Source organism: Sitophilus oryzae, unplaced genomic scaffold, assembly GCF_002938485.1.
Source record: "Sitophilus oryzae breed Bouriz unplaced genomic scaffold, Soryzae_2.0 scaffold_1234_pilon_pilon, whole genome shotgun sequence".
NCBI lineage: Eukaryota > Metazoa > Arthropoda > Insecta > Coleoptera > Curculionidae > Sitophilus > Sitophilus oryzae.
In genome coordinates this window covers 88,210-105,152 of record NW_022145876.1, presented here as the reverse complement: position 1 = coordinate 105,152, position 16,943 = coordinate 88,210, and the positions used below count along the sequence as shown (strand labels likewise).

General features: G+C 33.6%; 1 protein-coding gene across 1 annotated transcript in view; it reads left to right on the top strand.

Moving 5' to 3' along the window:
• The window catches only part of LOC115874166 (phospholipid-transporting ATPase ABCA1-like), a 63,472-nt gene that overhangs the window by 8,634 nt on the left and 37,895 nt on the right, over positions 1-16,943 (top strand). The window contains 5 exon segments of the mRNA XM_030889268.1: positions 398-645; positions 4,077-4,101; positions 4,143-4,251; positions 4,315-4,525; positions 10,280-10,724. Coding sequence (XP_030745128.1) covers positions 398-645; positions 4,077-4,101; positions 4,143-4,251; positions 4,315-4,525; positions 10,280-10,724 — 1,038 coding nt within the window.

Sequence of the window (16,943 nt, the reverse complement as noted above, 5' to 3'; positions counted from 1 at the left end):
TGGCTCGACGTCCTACCAACGTAAGAATAAGGAAATCTAAACAACGTGAATTAGTAAAACAGACGACGTTTGCATAACGTTGGAATAGGTCCTGAAAGTGATGTCGGAAAACTCTTTATTGCCCAACATTGTAACTACGTTGTCCGAATCACCTAAAGATCACTTAAGCAAAAAAGGTTACATGACAACGTTTATTCGACGTCGCAGAAGCTTTTACTTTGTTTTTACATTTATTTTAATACCCAAGGTACGGAGCTAACTAAATTTTGTAACTAATCCAACGTTGTGTTTAGTAAACATGTGGTCGCAAGTCGTGAAAATGCTACTTGGGTTTTATGCGTATAGTAAACACTAACATCTAATCTAAATAAATATGTTTTCGTTCTTTACATTACAGGAGGCAATGAAAATTATGGGCCTACCCAACTGGCTACATTGGACTGCCTGGTTCCTGAAAAGTTTAAGCTACCTCCTAGTCTCGATCATTTTAATGGTGGTCCTGCTGAAAGTCAGATGGTATACCAATACGGAGTTTACGGTTTTCACCTACGCTAATCCGTTTGTCATATTGCTGTTCCTATTTTGTTACATATGCGCCACTATTACTTTCTGCTTTGCCATAAGCGTATTCTTTTCTAAAGGTTTGTAGGTATTATGATAATAATCTCTTTACTGTAATTTTTTGGATATATCACACACAACTGAAACGATAAATTTGAATCTCTTATTTTTCTCTAAAATGGTATGAAAATTTGGAAAAGTATAAACGGGATTAACCATTATAGAGGAAGCAAACTTTTTTTTATAAAGAATGCATTTACTTCAAATGTTAATATTGAAAAAGTGTTTTCACTCGTTAAAACAAAACGGGTACATACTGTATACAAGTTTATTGCTTATTTATTTATTTTTAAGAGTAAATTTTAGGCAATTTCTGTACAAATAAAAGAAAATTGTCTCATCGTGCATTCTACACTCTTTTTTTCAGAAAACATGTACTTTTTTATTACTATGTATTATATACCGGGTGTTTATCGTCGGACGGGACATAGGAAAACTTATGTAAATTTTAATGGGGTCAATTATTGACTTCCCTAATTATTTAGAGAATAATCTATTTAGGTTTATTGGAAGAGCACTAAATCCCACATTCAAAAGAATAACTTTGGATATTTTTGATTAGCTCGTTAACGAGTTATCGCCGATTTCTTTTAAATATTTCTCCTTTCTTTATGGCCCTATATTTACTTATGAGCACCAGTCAAGGTAAGAGATAACTGTCAAATGAAGTTGTCATTTCAGAAATTTACCTATTTGTGCTTCTTTATTATTATTGAAAAATCATTCCTACATCGGAAATCTTAAAGATCTATTTATAAATACAAATTAATATGAATGAAAGCAAATAAAGTAATCAATTACAAGGTTAATTATAGTTTTATTACAATATTCAATAACTTACTAATTTAGGTACTATTAAATTGTCAGAACTTTAGGATTTAAGATGTTCAAATATTCCTTCATCGACTGCTAGACAAAAACCCAGGCGATCATAAAATTCCTCTTCTTACATGCGTTAGTTGGTAAACTGAAATCTATTGCATCTGGCAGAAATAGCATTTTTAACTCGTCTAGATTTTGGTATTTTTATCCTTGTATATCCTATTATTTTTAAATGGCTCCAGAGAAAGAAATCATTTGGCGAAATATCAGAGACCTTGCTGGCCAATTCTACTGTATGATTTAGGGCCAATAACGTTTCCGTTAAAACTATTGTATAAATATTCAAGAACAGCCAGGGTACTATATGTGCCAGGCAGCCATCCATTTGGTACCAAACTTCCTGATTTTCCCTAGCGGCATCATGTAAAGCAGGTAAAATATGATTTTCGAGTAGTTCTAAATAATATTCTGCATTTAAATTTCGCGTAAGAAATAATGGCCCGATAATATTGTGTCCGAATATCTCTGCCCAAACATTTACTTTCTATGGATATTGCGTCCTTGTTTCGACAAACCTGTGTTGGTTTTCTTTGTTCCAATATCGATAATTTTGAACATCGGGTTCATTTGGTAAGGTAAACGTGCATTCATCAGTGAAACATATGTTTTTTAAAAATTCCATATCCGTGTATGCTCTTTCCATCATATCAAAACAAAACGCCTTGCGCCGTATTTCGTCCCCATCTCGTAACTCTTGGTGCTTTCATATTTATAGAATAGTATTTATGTCGTTTCAAAATTCGAAACGTTGTAGTGTGATCTATTCTCCTATTTCATCCTCAAGTTTCCTTTGTGCTGATCTTTCCATCGTTCTCTTCAACGCACAATAAACTTCCTTAAGTCGGTATCATTTCTTGCATTTTCTCTTTGTTCCTGTCTTGCTTCACATTTGCAGTTATTTATTGGGTACCTTTGGTCTCAACTCTCTGGATATTCCTTGCGATTGTATATTTTCCAGGTATCGGTCTATTCCGATACAGAGCAGCAACATGTTCGACACCTTTGGATAACTATTTCCTTGATATTACCATTTAATCATCAATACATTTTCTTCGGTAGTGTAATTCATGGCTAATATTTTCTTTGATGTAGGTATGAGTTTTAATAACAATAGTAAAGTACTAAATAGATAAATTTCTGAAATGACAACTTAATTTGCCAGTTATCTTTTACCTTGACTGGTGCTCATAAGTAAATACAGGGCCATGAGGAAGGAGAAATATTTTAAAATAAATCGGCGATAACTTGTAAACGGGCTAATCAAAATATCTAAAGTTGTTCTTTGAATGTGGGTTTTAGTGCTCTTCAATAAACCTAAATAGAATTATTCTAAAATAATTAGGAAGCCAATAATTGACCCCATTTAAATTTACATGGGATTTCCTATGTCCTGCGCCCGACGATGCACCCGGTATAGATTTTGTGTCCAAAATATTACCATAATGAACCATGTACAGGGTGTTTCAGTATGCGCTATATATCTCAGAGGAGATTTCACGTTGTGTCAGGGATTCTTTTTCATATCAACATGTCTGATTCTGTTTTTGTTTCGTAGGTACAGGGTGTTAAAGTCTTAATAATCTTTCGACTTATTATACTCCTTATTCTAAGTACTTTAGTGATTCGAATGAATTTTGAGGGTAAAAAGTTACTATAAGTGTTATATATTTTAATGCTAAAAAGTGTCGATACATTATCAGGGACGTGCATATGGTTATCACTAGATGAAAAGTCAGTGGCGCACGTTTTGCCACTGACTTTTTTTTATATATAAAATTGTGTAGGTCGTTTAATGCCAGTTAAAAGTTATCTCTTTGATATTTTGTCGAATTCGGCCTCTTTGATGAGATAAAACCATTTTATTAATCACAATTAATAAAAATAAAAAAATGAATAAATATCTAATTTATTATTAAATATTATTACTATTAGTATTATTACTACTAGTCCAACCTACAGCAATTCCAAATAAGAAGTCAATGGTATTTAAGTTAAATCCAAAAACTTAATTTTAAAAGTTTATTTTTTTTTTTTTTTTTCAAAACTATGCATTTCCATACCCATGTTTATAGAAACTTTTTTTTCATATTTTTATGAATCAATGAGTACTTATTAAAAAACTTTCGCAAGTTAATGATATTATTTTTTTTAAAGGTTGCTATTAGACCTTGGAAATCAAGGTAAATTAATAAAATCGCGTTTATCTCAATAAGGAGGCCGAAATCGACAAATATCAAAATACAACTTAATCGGCATTAAATTCCTCACACTATTTTGCTAACAAGAAAAAAAACTCAGTCGCGTACATGTTTTTTTTTAGAAAAATATTCCAGTGACCACATATGCACGTCTCTATAGTAAATATGCCGCCACTTTTTTATATATTCTATATTGAAAAAATATTAAGATTTTAACAGCCTGTAGCTACGAAAACAAAGCAGAAACGGACCTATGTTGACATAAAAATAATTTATTTTTACGTGAGGAATCTCCCCACGAGAGATGACACATGTTTTTCGAAACGCCCTGTATAAGGCAACATTTAATATTATTCCCATCATTATTTTTTATAGCAAATTGCCGCAACTATTGCCGTGGGTTAGCCTGGTTTTGTCTATGCACCTTCTTATTTTACAAAGAATTACGAGTACCTACCATTAGGTACAAAACTAGCTACCTCGTTGGGTTCTAACACGGCTATGGCCTTTGGATTCCAACTGATGCTGATGTTTGAAGGCACAGGAGACGGTAAAAAAGAACTTTTAAATGCTTTAAATCAAGCTTAAAACTTACTTTAATTAATGATTCTAGGTGTACAGTGGGACAATATATGGAGCCCTAATACTCCTGACGATACTCTTACTTTAGGACATCTAATGGTGATGCTGGTAATAGACTCAATAATTTACCTTCTAGTAGCTTTGTATGTAGAAGCTATCTTTCCTGGAGATTATGGCATACCCCAGCCTTGGTATTTTCCATTCACATCGTCTTACTGGTGTGGGAAGAATCATGTTGGTAGGTACACTTGGAAAAGTCAATATATTCGACCTGTTTGTGTAAATTAAGAATGTATAGTAGATATCATACGGGAAGGTAAAAATACCGTCATGTCATTATACTGTCGTGCAAAATAGAATTATGCCGCTATGGCATGCCTGATTTTACTTAGCTGTATACCAATATAGCTGTCAAATTAGTTAAATTTTAACTACTCAGTGACCGTATTGTGTCAGTTGAAACGAAAAAAATTCTCAGAAATTTTACGAAAATGTGTACTTATTCTATAGCAGGTGGCCGGCCGTAGCGCAAGCAGTAGTCTCATAGTCAAGGGAATGCCGGTTCCGCATTAGTAGCGTTACAATAGCGACCGTTCCAGAGAAATACCGCGATTTTGTAACCGAGGATCCAGCTTCCAAAGTGTCGCTGCTGTCACTGTACCTACCTACTTCTTCCGAACTAAAGCACTCGAGTTTAAAGAATGGCTTTTACTCAGAAGTTTACATGTAACACACAATGAAATATTTAGATTTACTTCTTCGATGCGTTATAACCGTTGCCAATTTAAATTAAAATTTGTGTAAGAATGGGCTATATTATTTTTATCTTTTTTGTAAAATCTAATTTTGCTTTAGAAATAGATTTAGCAAACAATAGAAAGATAACATAATTTGAATCATTATTTGAGATACCTACGCCATATACTAAATTTCTTTATCTGCTTGTATGTTTTTATCTACTATCTACTATCTTTTTTTCGGTCATATTTCTTCTTTGTTTTTTCTTATTTTTGTAAAAATGTTTATTTGTAACTATCTAATGTACCTAACATGTATTTATTATCAATCAAAAATGCCTTGTACCTAGACCTACCTAAATCGCGATCTCAAAAATAAAGTAACGAATGCAACGGGAGCATCAACGCCAACGATCAATGAAAGCGCGACGTTACGTATTTACCAGTTCCAGTTACTACTGTCCGCGACCGACGAAAACTCCACCCTAGAGGAGCACTCCAACGGTCAACGCGACCATTGGCACCAGGGCAGGCACGTCGCGGTATGGGACTCGTTACCAGTTACATCTCTTCGCGACAGACAAAGCGGTCGAGATCGCGCGACACTACGTACTTACCAGTTCCAGTTACTACTGTTGGCGATCGACGAAATCGCGACCCTGGGAGCGCCACGGCTGGAGCGAAATACGGCCCTATGCGGTTACTGCGGTTCGAAACTCCTAGAGCTATTATGATGAATTTATTTGTGGTTATAAATAATTTATAGTTTTGCCGTTATTATGATCGTCGTTCTTCAGTAACAGTTTCCTGATTCATTATGGAGCGCGACACGACGCACACACGACAAAATGCTATATTAAGCAGTAAAATCAAATTACAATTTTTTTTCGTAACAATCCCGCACTGTCATTCTTATAAAATCTGTGGACCCTAATTTTACGATATTTATAGGGCGTTAGCCTTAACAAACGTGGAGCGCATAAGGGTTACATTTACACCAAGCACAGCCACAGTTTGAAATTAATTATTATTATGGACAATGCCACGTCCCGACGTATGGTACAATTAAATAATATCAAGTGAATCTTATTTCTGAATGTAGATAATAGTTATTTTTATAAAGATAAAAATGAAAAGAATTTGAGAAATATTATAGAAATTATTGGCTGAGATGTTTTGCAGGTAGAAAAATATTGTACTGGGTTGGCGTTGGTTTCTATGTAATTTGACAAAATAAATAAAACTATCTCTTTGGTTATCAGTTTTGAGCATAGTAAACATTTTTAATTCTCTTTGGTGTCGATTTCACAGTTGAATTGGAGCCAGAAGTGGCTCAAAACCATTTAAAGTGAAATAAATTAAATTAATAATAATCCTGTAATAAATGAATTAATTCAGGCTGAGACTCAAACGGTCATATCTAAACTACTTCCATTTTAAATCCCTAATAATAATTTCCTGCAATACATCCTATAATACCATTGATTTTTTTTTATATGCTTTATATCTCGCCAACAAAGATTTGAGTTCCGCTTTTAATTTATTAAAATTAAAATTACTAATGTATGTTGATACAGGTATAAAAAATCAGCTTTCCCAAATCTGCCCTTTCTTGAAATGGCCCTTTATTTGCAGCGAGTCGCAACCGTAACCGTCGCACTGGTTCTATACCAGTTCACATAATATCAAAGTTCTTTTAAAGATTTAAAGAAAACAGATATTCTAAATTATGAATTTCTAAGTTTATTACAAGCTTTTTCATATAATGATGACGGTAGCAAAAATTCAAATTGCTGTGCTGGATGTAAATGACTCTTTTGCTCTCCACGAAAGGTGCGAACCATAGACCAATGTCACATTACTAGAGATAGATTGGACACTGATATAAAACAAATGGGTCCGTCATTTAAGAGCTACCTAATTTGATCCAGGAAGAAACTATTGGAGAGTTTTGGCATGTCATAATTTTAACGTTCCGTTACTTATTAACGCTAATTAAGACGGTAACGTTATTCAAGAGTAAAATTATTCCTTGTAAAATATAAAATAGTAAATATAGACTTTTACCGCCATTTTATGTTTTATTAGATTATTAGAAGTGTAACATAACAAAATTAAAATTATAAATACATACATTTAAACACCAATAATAGATCACATAGCGCCTATTTTTTTTTTGATTTTAACAAACTAAATTACTAATATAGTAAAATATTGAATACCAATTAACTGTTACTAAAAGAAATACTATATATTACCAACTATGTACTTTACTTATTTATTATTAAACTGTTTTTTTATTTGGTTTATAAATTATTATTTCTAAAATGTCAAAATGACTTTAATAAAAAAGTTTAGTATCTAACACGAAAATCATGATCGACTGTAAATACCAGAATGAACCAAAGGAATGCACAGACTGGCTCTGGTGCACAATAGGTCCCCACGCATTTAACACTTTTTAGTATAATCATTAGTTAATAAGAATAAATAATTTAAAAAAAAAAAAAATTGTTGGATGAATGTTTTTTATAAGAAAAAAAAAAAAAAAAAACGTATTTTAGGTACAGGCGACGGACAGAAAATATGTTAGAATTTTTACACAGTTCCAGTAGAAACATCCATGTAGTACTTTATTACCTTATATAGACGTGGAATGATCTAATTTAAGCACGAAAATGTAACGAATCTTCTTTCTAAGCATAAAAATTAAGGAAAATATATTTATTTACATCAGCTCAAGCTAGCAATTTTATTACTTTTTTCGATTGACGGTTAATCGATCATAAGAATTACTTTATATGATTTTCTTCTGAAATAAAGTTGTTGTGGTGGGACTTAAAACGGTAATTTATCACTTTAGTGCAACAAAATTTGAACTGTCTAGTAGCTTATTCGTTAGTGTGGATTATTTTGGCAATTTCTGAAATAAAATTTGCGGATTTTTCAGGTTCTACGAAAATATAAGTTTTTAATATATGCATTTTTACAGACACTTGTAATCAATGAAGTTTTGTCATTAGGCTCAATTAGGTTAGCGTGGTTATTTGGAAGGTGGTAATGCATTGGATAGCCTGGTTGCTGGAGTTAATGCAATGGTTAGCCCTAGTTATTTGGAGGGTGGTAATGCATTGGTTAGCCCTGTTATTTGGGGGTTCCCAGTTTAGCCCTGTTATTTGGAGAGTGTTAATGCATTGGTTAGCCTGGTTATTTGGAGGTGGTAATGCATTGGTTAGCATGGTTATTTGGAGGGTGTTAGTTCATTGGTTAGCCTGGTTATTTAGGGGTGTTAATGCATTGGTTAGGTTAAGTTAGATAGGCTGGTTATTTGGAGGGTGGTAATGCATTGGTTAGCCTGATTATTTGGAGGGGTGTTAATGCATTGGTTAGCCTAGTGATTTGGAGAGGTGTTAATGCATTGGTTAGCCTTGTTTGGGGATGTTAATGCATTGGTTAAGTTAGGTTAGATATTCTGGTTATTTGGAGGGTGGTAATGCATTGGTTAGTCCTGGTTATTTGGAGGGTGTTAATGCATTGGTTAGCCTGGTTATTTGGGGGTGTTAATGCATTGGTTAGGTTAGGTTGAGGTAGAGGAGTGTTTGGAATTACGCAGATCACATCGATTTCGGAATCTTACTGAACTGAAAAATATATTTTTAAACAAAAAAAAAAAAAAAAAAAAAAAAAAATAATTTTTATTGTCAATTTTATTTTTATAGTGTTTTTGTTTTTCCTCGTTTATTATATTTTTAATTTTTCGTGTTCTTAGTGTGCGTACTAAATGTAAAAAAATGAATATAAGAGTGGGGCGTTTCGTCGATTTACACAGGGTGAGTATGGCAACACTGTGCATAACCTTTTATTTTACTGTCTTTATGAAGGTTATAATAGGGAGGTTTCGCATTGAAATGTAGTGAAAATTTACAGATTTTCAATTATTTTTTCATGAAAAAATTGGTTCATCCAACAATTTTTTTTTCTTTTAAACCATTCCATTAACTATGGGACCCACATTAAAAATTAAAAAAACCACAATTCCATTTTGGGACCTGTTCTACCTGAGACCCCACAGACTAATAAGAAACACAAACTATAAACACAAATCCCTCAAATCCCTCAAATGGCAAAAAAATATAAAAAAATCTGAATTAATAATTATTTAAAATGTGATTTAAAAATAAGCATTTGTGGTCCACCCAACATTTTATCCAACTTCAGACTAGCATAGCAGACCATAGACAATAGTTAACATAGAGACTGTCATGTCATCTTCGTAATATAAATTAGAAACCTACAATTTTGATGATTTTGCGCCATGATGTCATGTGGAAGAAACTAAATTTGTAGTTCTATAAAATTACCATTGAGTGTCTAGGGCATGGTGCGAACTGCGTCAATTTTCGGTAACGTTTGCACTACTCTAGTTGAATGGAAAAATTTATAATAAATTATTACATTATACTGTGTAATGAGAAAAACAATGTGTGGATAAGCATACGAAAAAATCTAGTTTTGTCCAAATGGCTTATGGGATTTTTACCGTGTACGACGTTACAGGAAAATACCGTTCCAAAATCGCTTTACTAAAATACCGACACATCACTAATAACTAATTTAATGGTATGGGTCGTTACCAGTTACCTCTCTTCGCGACAGACAAAGCGACAGAGATCGCGCGACGCTACGTACCAGTTACTACTGTTCGCGACCGACGAAATCGCAACCATAGGAGCGCGACGGCTGGAGCTAAACTTTTGACCTATGCTGTTACTGCGGTTCGAGCTAACTCCAAGAGCGAGTGATAAGTGTGATAAACCTTAATCAAGTTACGTTCATTTTAATCAGCTAGAAACTAAAATGTAATAATATACAGGGTGTTCTATTCAAAATACAACTTTAATATTTTTTATTTGTTTGGTCTGTATCTTGTAAAATATTTTTACCGCTCTGTATCTTGTAAAATATTTTTTAAATTGTAACTCTAATGGTCCTTTAGCAGACCCAGAGCACAATTTAGCAAAGTTTATTCGTTTAGCTACACTACTCCGTGTCGTATGTGGTGAACAACCCTATATTTTATTTGCAAGGTTATAAATAATTTTGTAGCTTTGTCACGTTATTATGATCCGTCATTTCTTCAGTAACAGGGACCTGGACTTCGTTGTGGAGCTGACACGAAAACGTATGAAAAATACCAACTCCAAAATCGCGTTACACAAATACCGACACATCACTAAAACTAGATTTAATTTCTTTTAGCCGTCGAGATCTCGGCAGTTCGGAGCAAGACAGCGAATTTTTCGAAGGCGAACCGAAAAACCTACGCGTCGGTATCCAAATTAACAATCTGAGGAAGGTGTTCGGAAAAAAGGCCGCCGTTCGAAACCTGTCGCTCAACATGTACCAAGACCAAATCACCGTTCTCTTGGGCCACAACGGCGCAGGAAAAACGACCACAATGTCCATGTTAACGGGGATGTTCCCGCCGAGCGGTGGTACCGCTGTGATCAACGGGTACGACGTAAGAACCGATATAGATGGAGTGAGGAATAGTTTGGGGCTGTGTCCTCAGCACAATATCATTTTTGACGAGCTCACAGTGGCGGAGCACCTGTATTTTTTCAGCAGGTTGAAGGGTATGTCGGGCAGTGAAATTGATGAGGAAATCAATAAGTACGTGGAGTTGCTCGAGTTACAACCAAAGGTACATTAATATTTTTTAAGAAGTGTAAAAAATGTTGAATTAAAAACTAGGAACTATTGGTCAAATACTACCTTTATATTCGTTATTAAAAAGACACTGTCACTTTAATTTGACTAAACTCGACACTTATTTTCCGTTTTTTTGTAGTTATTTTATATTATTTATTTATTTTACAATTGATTTTTATACGAAGTAATGTACAAATTTGAAGTAACGTTGGGTAGGAACTTCAGTGAGAGTGAGATTATTGCCAATCTTAGAAATGAGTTTCAAAAATACTTATTTCAACAGCATGGGATCGTTTGCACTAAAAAAAACTTTCTTTCGGCTTGGTGCATTCTCCACCGATGTTACCTGCCACCATCTGGGAATATCGTAAACAACTAAATCGTAATATTTTACTTATCAAAATAATTAAATAAAAAAATGTATTATATAATTATTCTAAAGTGTTCTAAAATAAAAAGTAGAAATATTTGTACAGTAGCTTCAGGAGGTCTAGCTTGTATTATAATTTATTATTCCAGCTAAAAGAAACTTTTTCGATGAGTTCAACTACGGTAGCGAGCATAGTTTAATCACCGGTTTTGCGAGTGGGGTCATAATTGGGGCCATTTCGGCTATAACGAAGGAATTTTTAAAGGTACATGAATTATAATTTTAGAGATGTTCCTTAAAATGTTTAATCATTAGTCGATTAAAAAGAGAATTACACCATTAATATTGCAAATTATATTTGATATATGTTTTATCCTCTCATAATATATATCTATTTAATTTTTTGATTATAGAGCAGGCACTGTTTACTCACTTGTTTCGTCGAACTGCTTCAATTCATTTCTGGCACCTTGATCAAATGGTGTGAGAAACTATGAAGCTATAAGATGTGACAAAGGAAAATTGAGTTATTGTTTAAGTCTGAGAAAATTGAGTTGTTGAATTTGTGCACCCAGCAGCGCCCTAATTACGATCTCCTTTACGAGTTAGCTTTTGGCAATTTTAATAACATTTGAAATTGTCACAACCTGGCACGACGCCGACTCCCTGGTTGGAATTCTTTTCCTTATTTTTACTACCCAGAACTACAAACTACAAAACTACCGTTACATCACACAAACCTACCTCGTACCTGAGTGTTGTGGTTTTATAGTCTCAATAACTGCACTAACAAAAAACTAAAATACTTCAATATTATGACAGATGCCACGATTTCAATATTATTTTAATCCGATCAACATGAACTGTAACCGGGACGGCGCAGCGTGAAATACATACTGATAATTTCACAGTTTCTGCCGTTGAAGCGCTGCGGTCAGAATTTATTGAAATAAACAAAATGCACCAAAGCCACCACAGAGAAAATGAGTATACAGAAGGGTCCACAGCACTTGAGACATAGGAAAAATCAAGTCAATTTTAGCGTGTGGCGCAATTTCACACCTTAAAAATAGTTTTTATAGCTATGTTAACTGCAGTGACTCTCAAAGCTGTATGGTTTCATAGAAAAAAGGGCACCTGTAATTCATTTGAGAATGTTATAAAATCGCTAAAGGGGTTTCAAATCTCTTGGTTTTCTATTATTATTAAATAAATTTTATTAAAGAAATTGAACTAAAATTATTGGTATCATTAAAACAATTCAAATTCAAAATTGTATCAGTCAAATTCCCTCATTCAAGAATTGAAAATTGAGTAAATATAAATTACAGCTCATTCTAAGCTCTACTTATCTTAAGAAGAATTTAAATCGATGATTTGCAATTGGGCCTTAATGGCATTTCAAATGAATAATAGTATTAATAATGTACATTATAATAATAATACATGTTATGGCAAAATAAAAACACTAAATCACCACAATACACCAAAACACTTTTACTTTTACACTGGACGCGCGTTTCGCTAACCATGTTAGCATAATCAGCAGATGATTATAAACTAAAGCACAATCTACAAGTTGAGCGTTTATATACTCTCCCAGTGGGCACCGAGTGGGCGTGGCAAAATCTAGCCAACCGAGTCAGAACCCACTGAGCGTAATAGTTAGATTTCCGCCACTAGAGTAGTGTAGGAACAAAGAACTTGTAGGAACTGGACCGTTGTCTCTGTTCATACTATCTTTACATTTATTAGTTCCCAGTGCTTCCTTGTGCATCTAATAATTTGCCTGTAATTTGAGACTTGTTTAATTAATTTTAAATTATTAAGATCTATACAATGTTTCTTTATCAACAATATGTTTGGCAACGCAAGATTTATCGGTCTACCATATCTTGCTTATCTGAGCTAAATGTTCTTTTAAATCTAGTTAATATTGATCTTCTAGTTTGCGCAACATATTTCTGATTTTACAATCTTTACAAGAAATTTCATAAATGCCCGACCTTTTCAGTGGAGGTTTTTTATCTTTTGGATTACCTAATAATTGTTGTAATTTATTGTCGACTTTTCCACAAGTTTATATTTGACATTCTTAAAAATTCTTTTTAAACTACGGGATAACTCTCTATCAAATATCTGAAAATATTTAGATGTCAATTTTCCCGAAATCATTAGCCTATACCACGTTTTCTAATTAATTTATCAACTAATGAAGGAGGATATCCATTACACTCAGCTACATTCCCAATGTAATCTCTTTCTAATTCATATCTTTCCTTTGGAAGGGGGTGGGAAGCTAAGTAATCTATGAACTAAGAATTTTAAACTAGCCATTTTTATGTTTCAACACTATGATGTGATTCATTAGGAATATATCTGCTTGTGGTCGTATTTTTCCTATAGATATCAAATTCCAGACAATTATTAGCATTTCTAATAACTAATACATCTAAATGGTAATCTGTCGTTGTTCTCAATTTCGTACGTGAGATTTATTAGACAGTTGGCTAACTTAGAATAAGGTATCTATGTGTCTGAATGTATTATCCAAAGGAAACAGCAAAATATCATCCACATGCCTAAATAACGCGGAAAATATTCAAACTGATTCTTAGCCTCCACTTCAAACCTGCTCATGAATAGATTAGCCAAAATGGAGACAATGGATTACCCATTGCTTGTACCTTCCACTGTTCAAAAGTTGTTATTAAATTGAAACAATTTTGTTTCATACATAACGTTATAAGCTCAATATATTCACAGTCCTGAGTTTTGTTGTCAGGACCATTTGCGTTCAGTAATTCCTTCAAGTACCCTAAAGTATGTGGAATTGGAACCGTTGGGAACAACGAAGATAAATCAAAGGAGATCAAAATTTCACCTTCATGTAATGTTATATCTTTAATTTTGTTAATGAATTCAATGTTATTTTTAACTGAGAAGAGGGTTCATGATCCAGGTAAATTCTCGAACTCCCCTGATAACATGTTATGTCATAGTGTGTATTATAACTACTAAAACACTTTTGAATTGGTATTATATTAACAACTTTTGTTTTTTTAATCCAAAAATAAAGTAACAAATTCTCAATCAAAATATTTGTAGTCCTGAAAAGGACCTTTGTTTTCCCATGTTCGTCAAGGTGGGTAATGGGTAAACAGTGAAAAAAAAGGATAATGAAATTTAAAATTACGAAAATTGTTCAAAAGTGCCTTCCTCTTGCATTAAACAATAACCCAAACGATCAGGGGTGACAATTGTCAAAGGCGTAAATATTTTCTGCCTTAAGTGCTCCAAGTTTTGAATTTCTTCATGGCCGTGAATTTTAAATTTTATGTACCCCCATAAAATGAATTCACCGAGTGAGGTCAGGTGACCTTGGTGGTCACAAGATGGTTCCATACCCACTAATTAGTCTATTGCCAAAGAAGTATTGTTTAAATATTCTTGCACAATACGACCATTGTGTGCTGGACATCCATCTTGTTGCCACCAAATATCACCAAATTTCTCGCCAAATAATCGTCGAATCGCCGGTAAAATTTGCTGTTGCAATAAATCCAAATATTCCCCAGTATTTAAATTGCCCTCAATAAAAATGGTCCAATAACGTGTTTCCCTACAATATTACCAACCCAAACATTTTAGTTTTTGTGGATATTGGGTTTGCACATTATAAAACCTGTGCAAATTTTCTCTTCACCAATATCGCACTTGCGTGGAGTTTTGCCGATTTAATAAGGAAAAGGACTCATCAGTGAAACTAAATTCTCAAATTTCTAAATCCAAGATTTACTGCCATCATTCAGCTACACTTAACAAGGAAACTCCATGCAGCGGAAATTGATCGTCAGGGGAAAATTTCCTTGAACCTTTCAAGCTTTTCTTGAACGATAACAATGTTTTTGGGACCCTTTTTAACTATTTATTGCCAGATTTACTGCTTCAACAACTTGTGCACAGCTTCTATTTAGTTTTCCCTCGACTACACATTATATTAAGACTTTTGTTTCCTCACGAGAATTATCTTCAATTGTTGGTTTCTTATGCATGTGGGGAGTAACGCAGTCATATTTTCAAAATTTTCTTTATCCTGAATGGGGAGACTTTTGAAGGCACCGGTCTATTCTCGAAGCTTGTCTGAATCCCGTTTTTATTTCCTTAATCGACTTGTTCTGATAAATCTACTTAATTATCTGAATTTTTTCATTAACGTGATACACATGTTTTTAAATGTGTTCCAAAGAATCTAGAGATAGAAATATAAGTTCCAGACATCAAAGTTTAAATAAAATGGGAAATTAAACGTCAGTCTAAACAAAACTGTCATTTTTGAAAACTGGTCAAAATTTGTAACCACCTTGTGTTCTGATTTTCCTATGTCTCGAAGTCTTTGGACTTTTCTGTATAATATATTACAAGTAACCCAATCAGTTATGGACATAGGTTATGGAGTTCGTTTATACAACACCCAACTAATTTATGTTTTATTCTCACTTTATTTACATCTATTACCACTTGCCAATTCATTTTTAATAGGATAGCGCTTTATTTTGATTTTTGTTAGTTAAAGATGTTTGATATTAAATAATATGTAAGTATTATCTAATATCTATATATAAGATTTTTCTGTTAGACAAAACAAAAATATAAAGAGAACATTATTATTTATTTATTTTTTGGTGTCATTTATAGATTTTATGTTTTTGCTTAAAATGTTGTACGAGAAATGCCATTACGTTTTTTGAAACATAAAGTTATGACTATGTATCATATCCTAAAAGATTATGTTGGAGCATATTAGACAAAGCAAAATTCAAAAAGAGTGACAGAAAATACAATTTTTAGCCTGTGAATTAAAATGACAGACATAACTGTCACTATCAGAGATCACTCCCGATGGAAGAGACTATACATACAATTGGATATAAGTATTCTTTTTATATACAGAGGGGTGGTCCGAATTATAATAGGGAAATTTTGGCAACATATTCTGCACACAGTTACAATAAATAAAGAAGTCCGTATAAGTTCATGTCCTAAAATGCCTCGTTTCGGAGATGCAGGATATCAAGGTGTTATTATATATACACCGGAAAAATCTAGGGAAATCATTTTATTAAAGTTAGAAATAAATGTTTGAATAAACAACCACATATTTGTAGGCCGATTCTTTCTACTTCGATTGAAACGAAGTAGTCACACTAGTTATTTCTGAATTTGGGATGTTGCAGGGGTGTTTGTGCATTTTTTTGTCAAATGTATAAAAGCACCTAGCATCATTGTTCGAATTTAAGCTGTACTGGCTATGTTTTTTATGATAGCTGGCCAGAATTCATTCAAATAACACTGTTTAGCATTAAACGACATTATGGAACGTAGACATCTTAACAGACGAAATGCTAAGGGCCATGGGTATGCTCGAAGCTGGAATGCGCCAAATCCACGTAGCTAGGAGCATTACATTACAACGCAAGTGTAATATCGCGATTAAGTGGTGCACGCTACCGTGAAATTGGTGATGTTGCTGAAAGGGACACAGGGCGACATCGCATTACACCCCTCAACCAAGATCATTTTACAATTCGTGCTCGACGCCGACTGACTCTTACAGCACCAGAGCTTAGGACCATTCTCCAGGAAACACATTATGTAACCGTTAGTCCTGTTCGCAATAGATTAAGAGAAGTCAGCTTAAGAAGCAGACGCCCCTGGAGAGCTCAACCCTTAACGGGAGGAAATCGAGAGGTACGTTATTTGTGGGCTCAAGATCTTGTTCAGTGGTCGAATGAACAATGGGCCAATGTTCTCTTCACGGATGAGTCGCACTTTGGAATT